Here is a 17,228-nt window from a genome sequence, read left to right on the forward strand (position 1 = left end):
TGCGGGGCTTGAGCGCAACAAATGGGGTATTTTATAAAGGCGTTATATAGGGACCGGACAAAAAAAAGCATATTACACGGGATAGCATAATAAGCGGGTGCTTCTTATCGAGGTTTTACTGTATACGAACACCTCCAAAACAAGGGCTGGTACCTTGAATAATGAAATATCAATAAATGCTGTAAATTATAAGGAAGTGGAAGCATTTAAGTATTTAGGGTCATTGGTCACCTATGATAACAACTGTAGCAAAGATATAAAAGAGAAAATTGCAGCAGGTAATAGATGTTTCTTTGCTTTGGCAAAAGTAATAAAAACACGGTACCTGTCGAAAGAAACCAAATTACAGATCTACAACACAGTAATAAAATCTATAGTTATATATGGATGTGAAGCCTGGGTTATAACAGAAGATATAAAATTACAGTTGGAAAGATGGAAAAGGAAGATAATGAGGAAAATTTATGGACCAATAAAAGATAAAGATGGATGGAGAATAAGGACAAATAATGAGATAAATAAACTGTATAAGAGTCCTAATATAGTAACACAGATAATAGCTAAAAGAATAGAATGGGCTGGACATATGATCAGAATGGATGGTGGTAGAATGATTAAAAAGATTTTTGATGGAAATCCAGGAGGGAGAACATACAGAGGAAGGCCGAGGTTAAGGTGGTTGGACTGTTTGAAGGAGGACCTACGAAGGATGGGAGTTAGAAGATGGAGGAAGAAGGCAGAAAATAGAGAGGAATGGGCTGTCATCGTTAAGGAGGCATTAGCTAAACTTTAAGAACTGCATGCCAGTAGAAGAAGAAGAAGTTATAAATCTGTTGTTGTATGAAGTAGTGCAATGTAGTTAAAAAAAACATAATATACTGTAAATCCATTGTCATAAAAAGTAATTTTACCGTATATATTGTAATACTGTAATAAAATAAAGTACATAAATTTAACCCAATGTTGTACGTGTAAAACTAATTTTGTTCCTGCTTTACAGCTGCCCATTATATTCACCAGTAAACATTTTAAGCCCTTAAAAAATTGAGATGCGCAATAGATTCGAGTAAATACTGTACATCAGAAAGAGTACAGCAGTCCATTACACATTAGTCACATTCTGGGATGATATATTCTAAACAACATGCATTTAATTAAACATACAAAGACGCAAATTACACCCTTCTACGACTAATGGTTCCCATATATACGTTTATAGGGCTCATTCAGAAGCATCTATGCCACAACGCAGAACTGGATGCATTGTATTCTTCACCTAACATAATTATGTATAATATTATAATTAGGAACATTAACTCCAGACGTTTGAGATGGACAGGGCATGTAGCATATATGGGTGAATCCAGACATGCATATGGGCTATTCCATATGAAATCGATCAGTAAAAAACCTCGCATTTTTTTATACTCTAATTTTTTTCCTACTTAGACAAGGTGCTGAGGGAAGTGCATTTTAAAAAATATACTATCGAAAGTCAAACGGTTTTCGTATTGTTGAGTGACAAATTTAGCGTATTTTATAAAAACAAGCCTCTTTCAGCGCTCAGAACTCTGGAACCATTTACTGCAGAACATTGAACGAGAGCTTATTTTGAAGCTGACATTTGGTAGGTTATGTTAAGAAGTAATCCTTATTTTTATTGTACACAGAGAGACAGATAATCTGATTTTACTTGCTTTTAGGCTTTTTGGCCATTTGTAAAAATGTAAAAAAATATTGAGAAAAAACCTTGCATTATTAAGAGTGATTCGGCATTGTTTGTTTAGTGGTACGGCAATAAGTTTCGAGGGTATTAAATAAATTATTTTCACATGCCTAGACTTGAATGGCACAGTACCCCACCCACTGGCCGAGAGTTGAAGATAAGCGAGCATTGGGCGTCATTTTACTCCTGTGTTTATGAAAACTTGTGATAAAGCTAGCCCAGCCATGACTGCTAGACAACACATCACGTGTTTGTCTCCTGGCCTTCCTTGTCTCGACTACCTACAGTCAGCTGGTTAGTTCACGCGCGTACTATTTATTTTCTTTATTTTATATTTTCAATACTTTCTTATCAATGTACCACCAGTAAAAAAATATGTGTTTATTTGTACTTTCAATGTGGAATCTAACCATATATTTAAAAAATATTTTTTCGTTGCCAAAGGAGTCTTAATGAAGAAAAATCTAAATTTCTCCATTTCCATAAAAAGTAAGAAAAACTTTTTACATGTCAATATAAACTTTAACTTCTCAGCATCAAAATAAACCATGACTTTGATCATTGGGTGAAAGGATTTCGGAGCCACAACAGTTTAAAGTTGCTAATTTTATGAAAATACGATAAATTTAAATATTATTAATTTAAACACTATTAAGTTCTGATTCCTCAAACTTTGCACAAAGCATTATATCACAGTTGTCTGACAGAAAAAGTTTCATTGTATTTAAAAATTGCAAGGTCAATTTTCTCTATATTTCGGTCGATTTGAGATGGAACAGCTCATATAGAGTGTTAGTTGGGAGACCTGAGAGAAAAAGACCTTTGGAAAGGTCGAGACGTAGATGGAAGGGCAGGAACCGAAGGTGGGCTTATGAGGGCGACAATGAATCTCCGGGGTCTTTAAAAGCCATTTAAGTAAGTACATTTTAACCAAAAGATAGATGTGAATTGAAATAAGTTTAATACATTAAAATTTACAGCAAAATTAGTGGCATGTGATGGCAAAATGCCATAAAAATATTTCAATTTTGACATAATGTTAATATAAAATAAACTATGTAATCATGAAACTTACTTCACTTAACCACATTAAGATTTTAATAATTTGAAACGCAAGAGTTTTTAAATTGTTTTTAATAAAATGAAGAGGAGAACTGGTGATACAGATTCTACTATGGATTAGTGGTATTGATCTATATCTATTGTCAAATCCAGGCCACCGTAAAAGCTGAATTGAGAGGCAACAACATTTTGTGTAGGCTTGCTGCTGAAGTTTCGTATTTGAGTTTTTTTGCAAGAAACCATCCATGTTTCCCTCCCCCCCCCCCTCCAATGGCACGATTTTGGCGTAGTCACCATTAATCCATAAAACCTCTTGCTTTCGAGTATCGATCACATTCACTGGATGATCTTATAGCCATGCAGAGTGCAATATGTTTCCTTGTGAAAACTCCAGAAATTAGGTATCTCCAGCAATATGTTCAGATGGATATCAGAATTTCTTAGTCAATGATTCATTGTCACTAAATTCAATAACTCACTTTCTAGTTACAGACAAACATATCGAGGTCTACCTCAGGGCGCTGTCCTCAGCACAAATTTATTCAATATTTATATAAATGACTTACCCTCCCTATTAGAGGAATCAAACATGAAAACAGCACTATTTGCAGATGATATAGTTTTGTGGACTTCCGGATCTTACAGACATAGAGACAAAATTCAAAATTCTGCTCTTAAAGCTCTAAATCAACTACATGAATGGAATACATCAAATTTGATGACACTCAATTTAAGCAAAAGTAACTACCAAATATTTTCACTTGGTAAAAAAGAAAGAGAATTCAATATCCAATACAATGGCCAACACCTTCCTAGGACTTATGAATCCAAATATCTTGGAGTTATTTTCGATAGTAAGTTAACATGGAGCAACCATTTGAAATACATTTCTGAAAAAGCTCGTAAAAGATTCTCCCTTCTAAAAAAGACTAGCAGGAAAGAAATGGGGATGCTCAAGGAATACTTTGAACACTACATACAAAATGATTATACAGCTAGTGCTGACATACTGCGGAGAAATTTTAATTACTTCACCTTTCATAAACGAAATAGAATATGTTCAAAACCAAGCTCTCAGACTCATTACTGGTGGAATCAAAACAACTCCAATAGATTTTATGAGATTCCTCACTAATATTAACAGCATCAAAATGACAATAGAAGAAAAAACACTGATTCAATATGAAAAACTTATTAGATTACCAGGAAACAATTGGCATTCATACAGTCCTCTCTGTAGATTGAAAACTCAAAAAAGTTTCATATCCATTGTTCAAGAATTAAAACAGAAAATCAATATCCCGAATTTAAAAGAAAACCTACAAATTAAACCAAGCCCTTTAACTCTATTAAATATGGAATATAATCTAAATTTAATAGAAGAAATACTGAAATCAGAAGTAAACACTGAAATACTAAAACAATTGTCTTTAGAGACAATTAATATTAGATACCCTCCACAAAACTGGCTTCATTTATACACTGACGGATCCTAGATCTCCAGAGAACAAGGTGCCGGTGCAGGTGTTATGTGCTGTCTCTTCTCACTTTATAGATCTCTTGGGTATGGAACAACAAGTTTTGATGGAGAAATCATTACAATAAGTGAAAGTCTCAGGAATCTTCTATGCCACATCAGTAAATTTAAAAATGCAGTTATATTGTCAGACACCAAAGCAGCTATTCTATCAATAGTCTCTAAACACACAACTTCATCTCTAACAGCTGAAATAAGTAAAATGCTCTCTCAATTAATATCACTCAATAAAATAATTGTATTCCAATGGATACCATCCCATTGTGGAATCCTGGGAAATGAGAATGCGGATGCTTTAGCAAAGAAGGGCAGCACTGCTACTTACAGACCTGTTACTAAATCTACGTATTACTCTGTGAAAAGATTTATTAAATCTACATACTTAGATTTCAACAAACAAAATTTGATAACACAATCCCAAGGGAAAAAATGGAACTCTCTGCATCAAAATCCACAGTTAATTCCCGATTTACCACGAAAATCGTCTGTAGCTGCATTTAGATTGGCAACAGGCCATGATTGTTTGGCCAAACACCTGCATAGAATTGGAATATATCAGTTCCCTAACTGTCCATTGTGCAACTCAAACTAAGAAATGGATTCGGAACACCTCAAAATCTGTGCTTCAGTAGCTGGTCATGATAATATCTTTGAAAAATATTGGAGTGCAAGAGGTCAAATGACTTTATTGTCAAACGCCTGGCATTAGAAAACAACAACATATATATATATATATATATATATATATATATATGCCTATGAACTACTTTCTTGGGTGTTATGTGAAATATATCTGTGCGTGCTATCTATAAAAATAGTAAAATGATGAATGTACGACGATTTTATGCTGAAGTACGACATTTTTCATAAGTTGGTATGACGGTTGCATTTCCTTTACCTGGCAACCCTAGCTGAGGTACAAAAGACCATTAAAGGAAATTATATTATGGGTAGAAATATGTGGTGCAGCAGGAGGAACCAGCTGATGACCTAGGTGCACAAAAGCAAGTCATTCCACAGTGGTGTACAAAACAATAATAGTACATAAGAAATGGTTCCATCCTGTCTTGTAGTGTTGTAAGTCATAATGTCCTTCCCCATCAATGGCAAATAAACTTACTTTGTAACTTTAGTAACCTGTAGATTTTTTTCCAGGTCTTAAACAACAAGATGTTTAGAATTCTATGGACTGAATTAAACATAATTTTAATAATTGTTTCAATCTTAAACTATAGTCTTTAAAAACATATAGTGTGTCTTCACAATTTTATCATTTTATTAAGTGAGCCTTACATCAAAACAGGTTGAAAATCGCTGCATTAATGTACTGCTGAAAAGTATGGAATAATACAAATATTAAAGTTATATCAGAAGGTGGTGAGATGTAATTCTGGGAAGAATAATAACTGTGAGACATGTGCCGGGATTTGAAGGATTGCACCTCAAATTTTGTAACTGCATTGGTGTATGGGCCGTGTCATACTCCCTGAATAAGAGGGGCGTCCCTTCAGGTTTTGCTTGGGGGAGGAAGGCAAGATTTATAGGTATGACCTTAAAGGGTACATCGCAAGGTGTATTCCCTCCCTATTTCCTCTGAAATGAACTATTTTCCATGCCATAAACTGGGAAACTTGACCATAAAATAAGATTTAAACCGATTGGAATTTTTGTTGGTGGCTAAGCAGCTACATTTTAAAAAACTAGTCCATCTAAAATTTTCGATTTAATTTGCTCAAATTCTATTGCAGGCAAAGCCTAATATTTCCTTTCTCACAGGTGACACAATGTAGCAGAATTTTAATAATCTCATCGTGGGTGTAGCATAAACCATTCTCCTAAGGTGTAGAAAAGAAATAATTAATATCAAAACCACAAATTGAAAATGATAAGTAATTTATTGTCAGTATTTTATCCATTAACAAGTATAATACATCTATCATTAAACAGTTCTCTTGGTAAACTAGTCTACACAACTGGCTTCATATGGGTAAATGACGAACATGTCATTAGTAAAAAAAATTTAGGAATTAAAAAATTAATGCAGAAAAAATACCTGTAAAATCCACTGCTAAATGTGATTCAGCACGTTTTATTGCATCTGTGCGTGACTTTTAAGGGTTTACAGAGATACCATTTTAAAATTCTTTAAATAGATAATCAATTATTAAAGCAGTGAAGTAATGATGTCACGAATACCGAAATACATGAGTTTGGCTGCACATACAGTGTACTCCAAATAATAGTAAAAAAAAAAAATCTATGAATATGGTTATAGTTTCCATAAATTTATTTTATGCTCGACCATGCCGAAATGTAGTAATTATACACCTGGTAGCAGTCCTTTAATGCATGTCATTAAAGTACAGGTGTTCAGCCAATAACAACTCAGCTTACAGGTGTTCAGCCAATGACAAGTCAGCTTTGTACCGTTATAAAACCTCAAGTATCGATTATTCTCGGATATGCACTCGAAAGAGAATTAACGAAAAGTCACGGAGGCTGGAAATCCAATACTGTCGCAGAAGGTTATGTTCTGTTACTATAATAATTAGCGTTAGTTGTAAATAATATTCAAATAAATTAAATTTGTCATCTCGTTTTTCAATGTCGAATTCAATAATCAAGGTTATATCAAGTTTAATGGGATTACATCAAGGTCAATGACATTATTATTCCTCGGAAAAAATCAATACTTTCGTGTCTGCGCACATCTCACAATTCACGACCTAGAACAAGGTCACTTCCCATCTTGTCAGATACAAATAAAATGTATACATCTGAATAATTTCAAGTTAGAAATATGGTCGAGCATAAAAAGTCGTATGAAACTTGCCTATAATGATAATTAAGATGCTCGTATGAATATTATGAAACTCGCTTGCGCTCGTTTCATAAATATCCATACTTGCGTCTTAATTAGTATCATTATAGGCTCGTTGCATCTTCTTCTTCTTCTTCTGCACTTCACGGTATAGGCAAAATGCCTGTTCCGTCCTCACAGCATATCTCTCCATCTCTTCTTTGGTCGTCCCACGTCCCTCCTTCCAATCGGTCAGTATTGATACAGTAATTTTGGTAGTCTCGAATTGCTCATCCTATCTACGTGATATAACCAATTATTACGGTAGCTTTCAATTTGTTCGTTTATAGAAATTGTCTGCAATTCTGTTCTAATTTCTTCATTTTTAACTTTGTCCATTAGTGTGCAACCTTTGGTTCTCCTTAGAAAATACATTTCTGCACTTTGAATTTTTCTTTTTGTACTGTTCGAACTTACCCAGACTTCACTTCCATATAATAACGTTGGGACTGCCATTGTTTTGTAAAATTTCATTCTAGTTTCTTTTCTTGTTTTATTTCTTAATGTCTTATGGATGGTGCTGCATATCATCTTAAATCTGGACAGTTTAGTGTCTATGTCTTTTAAATTTCCTGAGTAGACACTCATTTCGCAACTAAATATTTATAATTGGACACCTGCTCCAAGGGTTGTTCATCAATTATAATTTTTGATCTTATTTGCATTTTTCCCAAGAAGGCCATTATTTTAGTCATACTTTTCGAGATTTTAAAGTTATAGTTCTTCGCTATCTGGTTTAATATATGGAGAGAGTATTGTAAGTCATTTTCGGTTTTCTGTATTAAAACCACGTCATCTGCATATAATAAAATATTTATTTTTCTTTCTCTGTTTATTTTTATGCCTGGGTTAATAATGAGTTTCCATTTTTGAATAATGCCATTCATATAAATATTAAAAAGGGTTGGCGACATGCTACACCCTTGTCTAACTCCTTTATTTACTATTATTTCTCCTGTTCTGTCATCCCCTGTGTTAATGATTATTTTAGAATTTATATACATATTTTTCACTACATCTATTGCTCGTTGCATAATGTACTATTATATGCTGAAAATATTAACATTTAACAATGCAGTGGATTAAAACACCAGATTTTCTGGAGCATTCTTAGCAGGACAAGGTACTGCAATCGTACATACACCACTATATTTCCAGTAACCTTGGCTCTGAATTGTTGGATATGTTGATGACACAGAAGTTTCTGATCCAAGTTAACTCTAAGATATTTAATATTATTAATGTATTATATTTGATGCATAATATGTAAATTTTCAAGAGGATATTTGTAGCACTTAGAACAGATGATAGCTTGACATATTTTTTCTCGACTATCACAGGTAATTTTCCTTTTGAATACCTAGAGCAGTGGTTGCCAAACACCACGAAATTGTGACGTAATAGAAATGCAACCCGCACACCACTATCGCAGGGACAGGGGTGGAGTAATGCAGTGAATAACAGCGCAGAGACGGACTGCGACCAAAAAACGAAAGCAATATAATATTCTTCTACTTATTAACTGTTCATACTTTTTTCCATGTTAATTTTTTATCCTCCTATTAATGATTTTTGTATTATTAATAAAATACAATAAATTTATTTTCTTATTTACCATAGAAAGAGTGTGTACTTTACATCAGCAGATATTTGAAATTAGAAAAACGTACCAGACTGGTCACGAAGTTGTAAATTACACTACATACTTAAAAAAAAAAAACATTGAAGTATTTTACTCCGATTAAGACATAGAAGCCGATATTTTTTATTGTTTATTTATTAATGAAATATTCAAATTACCGTAAACTGGGGTTACTTTGAACACAGAGGAAACTTTGACCATTTTTTCAGAAAATCATATTTAGGTTTCTACATGCTGCATTTGTTATAGATGGAGGTAAATTATCATAAAATCATTCTCATACCAAATTTACCTCCATCTATAACAAGTGCAGCATGTAGAAACCTAAATATGATTTTCTGAAAAAATGGTCAAAGTTTCCTCTGTGTTCAAAGTAACCCCAGTTTACGGTACACTCATACGTAGAAAAAAAAACGTGGAAGTATTTTACACCGATTAAAACACAGAAGCCCATACTTTTTATTGTTCATTTATTAATGAAATATTCAAATTATACTACATACGTCGAAAAAAAGTCGATGTATTTTACCCCAATTAAGACATAGAAGCTGTTACTTTTTATTGTTCGTTTATTATTCAAGTTACAGGTAAGGGCGTGGTAGTCTTCATAACAAGAAAAATAATGACAACGTACTTTGTTATTTTATACTTCATTTAAAATTTTACAACAAATTAAGTATCTCATATTTTTGCCATCTGCACAAAATAAATACTTTTCCTTCCATGCTCCTTAAAATTAAGTTTTGACTTACTATCTGTTTTCGAAAAGACATCGAAACATATTATCCTACACACTTGTAACATTACATGCGTACGTCCGCTGCTGATAAATGTCTTTACTTATATCGAAGTGATGGCTGTAAACAGAGGGTGGGGATATGATGTCATGGTTATGCTTGAGTGGAGACAGGGGCATGTGTCGCGACACAGCTTTTGGCAATCACTGACCTAGAGTAATAATATATATATGACGTAGTGTAGAGGGCGGCCACTAGAGGGAACCCAAGAGTTGGAGCTTAATCTGAGACGATTCTGTCTGACGCCGGGGTGGTATCCGGTGTGGCTTAGTGGATAAAGCATCAGCACGTAGAGCTGAAAACCCGGGTTCAAATCCCAGCGCCGGAGAGAATTTTTCTCCGTTCCATTACTCTTTCATCGCTAGAGTAATAAGTTTTTCGTTAATACTGCAAAATCATACAAAATGGATGTAGACAGATTTGGAACTCAAAGAATTTCATTTTATTCTACAATAATAACAGGATAGAATATAAAATGTTTACCTCTCTATTTTTACCATCCAGGTTAGGTAGTGTTACTGTGTTATAATAATAGCCATCAGGATTGCCTACTGGTATAAAGTACCAATCAAGGTCCGTTAGCAACGGTATTGCAAATTCGCACATTTCCAACAGCTTTACCATCATGCGAATCATGCATATTGGAATCAGCAGTCCCGTTGAATCAACAGCTGTGAAAACAACTTTTCATTAATCAACTGCACTTCTATTAATCCTCTTATATAATGTACTAAGCCTATTTTACTTTTTCATACGAGATATAAAAAAGATAGCACTGAGACGCTACAAAAGAGAGAGTTGAGATTTTCATTTCTGATACACCAACACTGACTTCGAGCATGCTGTCTTTCTGTCTGTGTACAACGATTTCTCTTAAACTATTGACCAGATCTGTTTAGACCTACATACTTATTTCTTCTTTTTATTGCGAATTCAGCTGGTATTGGGAAGTAACTTATTGTTAAAAGATTACCAGCCTCTTGAAAGTCAGTTCATTACATATCATTGTAACACTGAAGCACAGTCTAATATACAGAGCTTTCGAGAATGAATGGTGGGGTTTCATGAGGTTCTGTGAATGTATTACATGTAATAATGGATTGAAAGCGCTTTTATTTGATTCGCTACATAATTCAAAGAGATTAAAAACAACATCCTTAATTTTCAATACGTGCACCATTAAAAGCACGACACACATCATAACGGTACCAGTATTCAGTTTCAGTTCACACTTTGGCAAGAACAACTGGAGTAAGGCCCATTTCACACATATATGGTGACCATTCAAACAGCACCATTTACTCAGTTAAAGGAGGAAGATTATACCGAAAGCTTTCATATGCTTTCACATGCACAGTCCACCATGATGTTACCGTGCCTTGTCATTACAAAATCCGGCAACGTCCCTATCTTAACTTCATAACACATGGTAGTGCAGTGAATAGTTGAATGACTTCCTTCACATGTGCCATGTGTAATGCCTGGTTCCTTTATTTACATATCTACCAACACTGTGAACTTAATTCAGTGAATGTTATCACCCAATATGATAAAATAATCTTACTTTCTTAATTGAAGTGAGGCCAGTATTTTTGAGACGAAACAAGTGTTGTTTAGAAATAATACGAAAAATACTTGGAGGGAAGTTTTCGTCATCTCTCAACTCTGCAAAATGTACTGGTGTACTAAATGCTTCAAATTTTTTCTTTTTCATATTTTATGGACAAGTCTAGTCAATTAGATGTTCCTTTTCCTCTTTTTTTCATGCATCTTTATAATATCATCAGTGCTATAATGCTTCTATGATTCATTTTGAGAAGCAACATACCACCAAATAACTGGTTTGGTATAATCAGCTGTGTATGAAAGGTAAAAAAAAAATGTCACCATCCTGTGTAAAAGCTGCCATTTATACAGTCGCCGCATATGTGTAAAACAATCTAATGCTGCAGTTGCTTGTCTGATTCTTTCTTGAGGACGACAAGATTGGAAATGTTTTCACTGTAAACCTCATTTTTTATATAACCCCAAAGGAAGAAGTCTAATGGGATAAGATCAAACTTCTTATAGGTCACATGATGGGCACATTTCTGCCAAACTATCACTTTGGAACTCGAAGATTTAACTTTCTTTGCACATGATTCGCAAAGTAGGGTGGTGCTCACTCTTATTGAAAGATGATCTGAAACCCAGCATCTTCAATTTTCTCGATCTGAGGAAATAGAAAGTTCTCTTGCATGTCCATATGCACACCGTGTTTGATGTTTCAGCGAAGAAAAGAGATATCTTAATTTACATGGTCTTAGTGTCCGATAAGTTACGTGATTTCAAAGGTACCAGTAGTATCTGTTGGAAAGGTTCAGTCTATAATTTCTCAAAATTTATGTAAGGCTTAAATAATAGTTTTCATATTTATTTAGAATAATGTTTTTGACTACAATTAGTCATCTTCAGATTTATTTAGTAGTTACATTAACATTTATGAACACATGTTATATTACTGAAAATCTAAGAATATACTTATATAGTGATATTTTTCTGTTGTCTGCAATGATACACAATATCAAGGAATATATATTTAATTTATTATTGGTTAGAATATGTTAAAAACTATTAATAGTGCACTTTTCAGTTCTCAATGTGCAGTGCGATATGTAAGACATGAATGACCGAGAACCTGCTAGCGTAGCAAAGCAAAGTAATGTACACAAGTCGTTCTGAAGTCAATATAAGTGAGTGAAAGATCTGAAAAAAATGAATCCCAAAAGCATAAGGGAGAGGAACGACATAATTAATAAAAAGTTTGAAGATCTATAAAAAAGAGAATAATACGTGAAAAGGAAGGTGAAATACTTAGAAGAAGAGAAAAGGAAGAACAATTGAATATTTTTTGGGATAGAAGAGCAAGGAAATGAGCAGTCATGGGACACATACGAAGTGTTAGTGGTTGGAAGTGGTTAAGAATATTATATTGTAAATGGACAAGTGAAGAAAGTTTATAGGTTGGGAAGGGGTAATAACAGGACTATTTTGGTCAGACTGGCGAACTTGAAGATTAAGGAAAAAATTATGTGTAATAAGAAATCATTAAAAGACTCTAACATTAGGAGGAGGAGGATTTTGCACGATCTTTGCTAATGTACTATAAATTAAAAATACATACTTTGATATTGTATAACCACTGTAGTCAATAGAAAAATATCACTATAGAAGTATATTCTTAGATTTTCAGTAATATTAAATGTGTTCAAAAATGTTAATCTAACTATTAAATAAATCTGACGATGATTAATCATAGTCGAAAATGTTACTCTAAATATCATATTTACCGAATATAAGACGACCCCCTATTTTCCAATGGCTTTCATAGGATTTAATTTTAAGGTATTGTTTTATGAATTCACAGACAATCCATTATTAACTATGGTTATAGAACATATAAAATTTCAAGTTTAATCACATCTATAGAATAAATAGATCCCCTTGATGAAATGAAATTTGTATCCCTGCAAAGCTCAACACTCTAAATATTCTATTTAAAAAAATTATATACACGAACTAAGTAAATGGCTTTATGATTGAAGTTGAAGTACGGTAAATATTTGGAATACTTTTTTTCCTCAGAAAGTACCACGAAAGTACTACGAAAATCAATACTTGCAAAGAAGCAGACCACAGGAGAAACAACTATGACTGAGACGTTATTTATTGTACTGCACAACATAAAAAAATTAGATAACGTGTGTATTTTTCTTAATACGCGAATTTAAAACGACTCTCCCCCCCCCCCCCCCCCCACCATTCTTCAGACACAAAAATTGGAAAAAGTCCTCGTCTTAAAGTATAACTATTACTTAAGCCATATATAAATTTGGTAAGTTATAGATCAATCATTCCAAAAGATACAAAAGAGAAAAAAGGCTCAAAATCTGGCTGTGCATTAGGCTGCACCAAATACTGACATTTGGAGAATCTCGAATGTGTGAAGTGTGAATTTTCGGAGCCCCAAATGCAGCAACTGTACCAATTTACACAACTGCTGATATAGAATGCTGCCTCATTCGAGAAGAGGATCTCATTCAAAAATCCTGATTCATTGTCAATTCTCTGTAGCATATTAACAGCGAATTCAACCCTATGCACCTTGCCTACTATCCTGATTTTTCAATGCACTTATTTCAGCTTATAAATTTAACAACAATGACTTCATTACACGTAATAGGCTTACATACTTCACAGCAACCTCATGAAGCCCCACCATTCATTCTCTTAGACCATGTATTTTAACATTGGTATCACATTTAAATGCCGTCTTTTGTAAACTGAAAAGTAATAGAGTATTAGAAGTGAGTACTAGAGTTCCTATGCAGACCGGTCCAGGTAATATGTTCCATATGTTATAAAAGATGCAAAGAAAATGTATCTGAATGAAAAAATACAAAATTCAGATAATAAGATTAAAACTATTTGGGATATCATTAAAAATGAAACTAATCGATATTCAAAGAGTGAAAATATTACTTGCATTAAAATCAATGATAGTAAAATAGATAACCCAAAATCAATTGCAAATCATTTTAATGACTTCTATATAAATATTATTCAGAACTTAAACATTCAAGATTGTCCAGAAGATGCTGCACTTGGTTACCTAACTGATGCATTTAACACTGAGTTTTTAGGTCTCAAATTTATTCCCACTACCGCAGCAGAAATCATGCATGTGATAAAACAACTAAAAACAAAATATTCCTCTGGATATGATGAAATTCCAAGTAAAGTTCTGAAAGCTTGTTCTGAAATATTATCCCATCCGTTAAGCTATCTATGCAATTTGTCAATGCAATGTGGTATTTTTCCAGAAAGACTCAAATATTCAATAGTAAAACCAATATACAAAAAGGGAGATAAATGTACTATTGCTAATTACAGACCCATATCATTATTAACAACATTTTCAAAAGTGTTTGAGAAAGTTATGTATAATAGATTATATCATTACCTGGAGTCCAACAATATATTAGTTTTAGAACAGTTTGGATTTAGAAAACAAAAATCGACAGAGAATGCTGCTTTTAGTTTGGTGGATGAAATACTAAATTCATTAAATTCGAAACTACATGTAGGTGGGATTTTTTGTGACTTGGCTAAAGCATTTGATTGTGTAGACCATAGTATATTAGTAAAAAAATTGAAGTTATATGGTATTAAAGATGAGATGTTGGGTTGGTTTACATCGTACTTATCAAATAGAAAACAAAAAGTAGAAATAAATGTACCAAATAGTCATAAAGTTACTTATTCAGAATTTAGAAATATTAAACATGGTGTTCCGCAGGGGTCAATTTTAGGTCCATTGTTGTTTCTAGTTTATATTAATGATTTAGCCTTGACCATAAACAATTTATCTAAAGTAATTTTATTTGCAGATGATACAAATGTAATTATTTCAAGCAAACAATACGATCATTTTATAAACACTTCTAATACAGTGCTGAATCTAATGAATGAATGGTTCCATGCAGCAAATAAACTAGCACTTAATGTTGATAAAACCAGTGCAGTCAAATTTAGTACACACAATAGTGCTCAGGTTTCCTACAGTATTCGATTAAATGGAACTCATCTCAAAGAATCTATAAGCACAAAGTTTCTTGGTTTAGAATTGGATAATCACTTGAACTGGAAAACGCATATAGAATGTATTACTCGTAAATTGAGCTCTGCCTGTTATGCATTAAGATCCTTATCTACTATTGGTGATATAAACTTACTTAAAATGTCATACTTTGCATATTTTCACTCTGTAATGAAATATGGATTAATATTCTGGGGTAACTCGTCTGAAGCTAAACACGTTTTTGTTTTACAAAAGAAAGCTATAAGAATAATGGCCGGTGTGCATAAAAGGACCTCATGTAAAAATATTTTCCGAAACTTAGAAATCTTGACTTTGCCTTGTGAATACATTCTTTCCCTAATGATGCTGTATATTAAGAACCAAGATAAATTCAGTACTAATCAAGACATTCATCATTTTAATACAAGACATAAATCAGATCTTCATCTACCCTCTGTTAGTCTAAGCTGTTTTAAAAAAGGAGTTCGCTATTCATGTATAACAGTCTTCAATGCACTGCCTAATAATCTTAAAGATTTGAAGAACAACGAGAAAAGGTTCAGAAAAGAATTAACCAAATTTCTACATACTCATACCTTCTACACAATTGATGAATTGTTTATGCTTGTGAATTGAATTATTCTACTTAAATGACATGTACAATTTTATATAGCTCAACTAAAATATGTTTTTATATTGACTTAATCTGTTTACTATGTATTGTATTTTTTGTTTAGCATAACTGATGAATTGTATGTACTGTATACGTCAACTGATGAATTGTTTAAGCTTATAAATTGAATTAATCTACTTCATATGAATTGTATAGCTTAACGAAAATAAGTTTGTAAATTGAACTAATTTGATTGTATATGTTTGTATAGTTTGGCTGATGAATTGTATATGTTCTTAAAATGATTACTAGTCTGTGTAGCTCTACTGATGAATTATATATAGACCTACTGTAAATTGAATGGTAATATGTATAGCTCAACTGATGAATTGTTTATGATTATAAATTGAATTAATCTACTTGATATTAATTGCACAAATTTGTATAGCTTAATGAAAGTATGCTACTTTGTATTGTATATATTTGTATAGTTTTGGCCGATGAATTGTATATGCTTTAAATTGAATAGTAATCTATATAGCTCTACTGATAAATTGTTTGTGTTTGTAATTTGAAGTAGTTTGCATGATATGTATTATCAATTTCTGTATATCACAACTGGTTGAATTGTTTATACCTTAAATTTAATTAAATTGTTTTGTATTATAATATAGCTCAACTTATGAATGATCGTTTGCGTTTGTAAATTTAATAATCTGATTGGCTATGTATTGTATACTTTTAGTAGAGCCATCGATGTAGCTCAGTCGGCAGACTCGCTGGGCTGCTGTTCCGGAGCTGCGTTCGGGCTTGGGTTGGATCCCCCTTTGGACTTTGGTTTCTTCCGAGGTTTTCCACAGCCATGGGACTGAAACCGGATGGTCTATGGCGAGTCCTTGGCATCAACACCTTTGATTTGATTACCCCCTTTGATTTGATTACCTGGTTGGGTTTTTCCGAGGTTTCCCCCACCGAAAAGGCAAATGCCGGGTAATATTTTGGCGAATCCTCGGACCTCATTTCATCTCACTACATCTCGCCAAAATGTAAAAAAATTGTACAACATTGTAAAAATTGTAGAAAATTACTAAATTGTAAAACTATAAAAATTTGTAAAAATTGTAATTGTAATATTGTAAAATGTTGACATGTTCCACATCTTAAAGCTTCATTGCTCATGTAAGATCTATGGAATAAAATAAATGAATGAATGAATGAATGAATCAGCTTAATGACGGTAATGAGGAGCCCCATCCCAAAGAAGCTAAGCAGTAGAAAGTGAAGTGGGACCGATCTGCATAGGGAAGCATGCATGGATTTGTCCATAAGCCAGCATACAACCATTCGCCGCCTGCCAACAGATTTTGTTAG

General features: G+C 33.2%; 1 protein-coding gene across 2 annotated transcripts in view; it reads right to left on the bottom strand.

Annotated features, from left to right (window-relative positions):
• LOC138704777 (mast cell carboxypeptidase A-like) overlaps nucleotides 1–17,228 on the bottom strand; it is a 62,686-nt gene that overhangs the window by 24,553 nt on the left and 20,905 nt on the right. For both annotated transcript variants that reach the window (XM_069833003.1, XM_069833004.1), the window contains exon 4: nucleotides 10,108–10,295. In XM_069833003.1, coding sequence (XP_069689104.1) covers nucleotides 10,108–10,295 — 188 coding nt within the window. The remainder of the gene's footprint in view (nucleotides 1–10,107; nucleotides 10,296–17,228) is intronic.

This window comes from Periplaneta americana, chromosome 8 (genome assembly GCF_040183065.1).
Source record: "Periplaneta americana isolate PAMFEO1 chromosome 8, P.americana_PAMFEO1_priV1, whole genome shotgun sequence".
Classification (NCBI taxonomy): Eukaryota; Metazoa; Arthropoda; class Insecta; order Blattodea; family Blattidae; genus Periplaneta; species Periplaneta americana.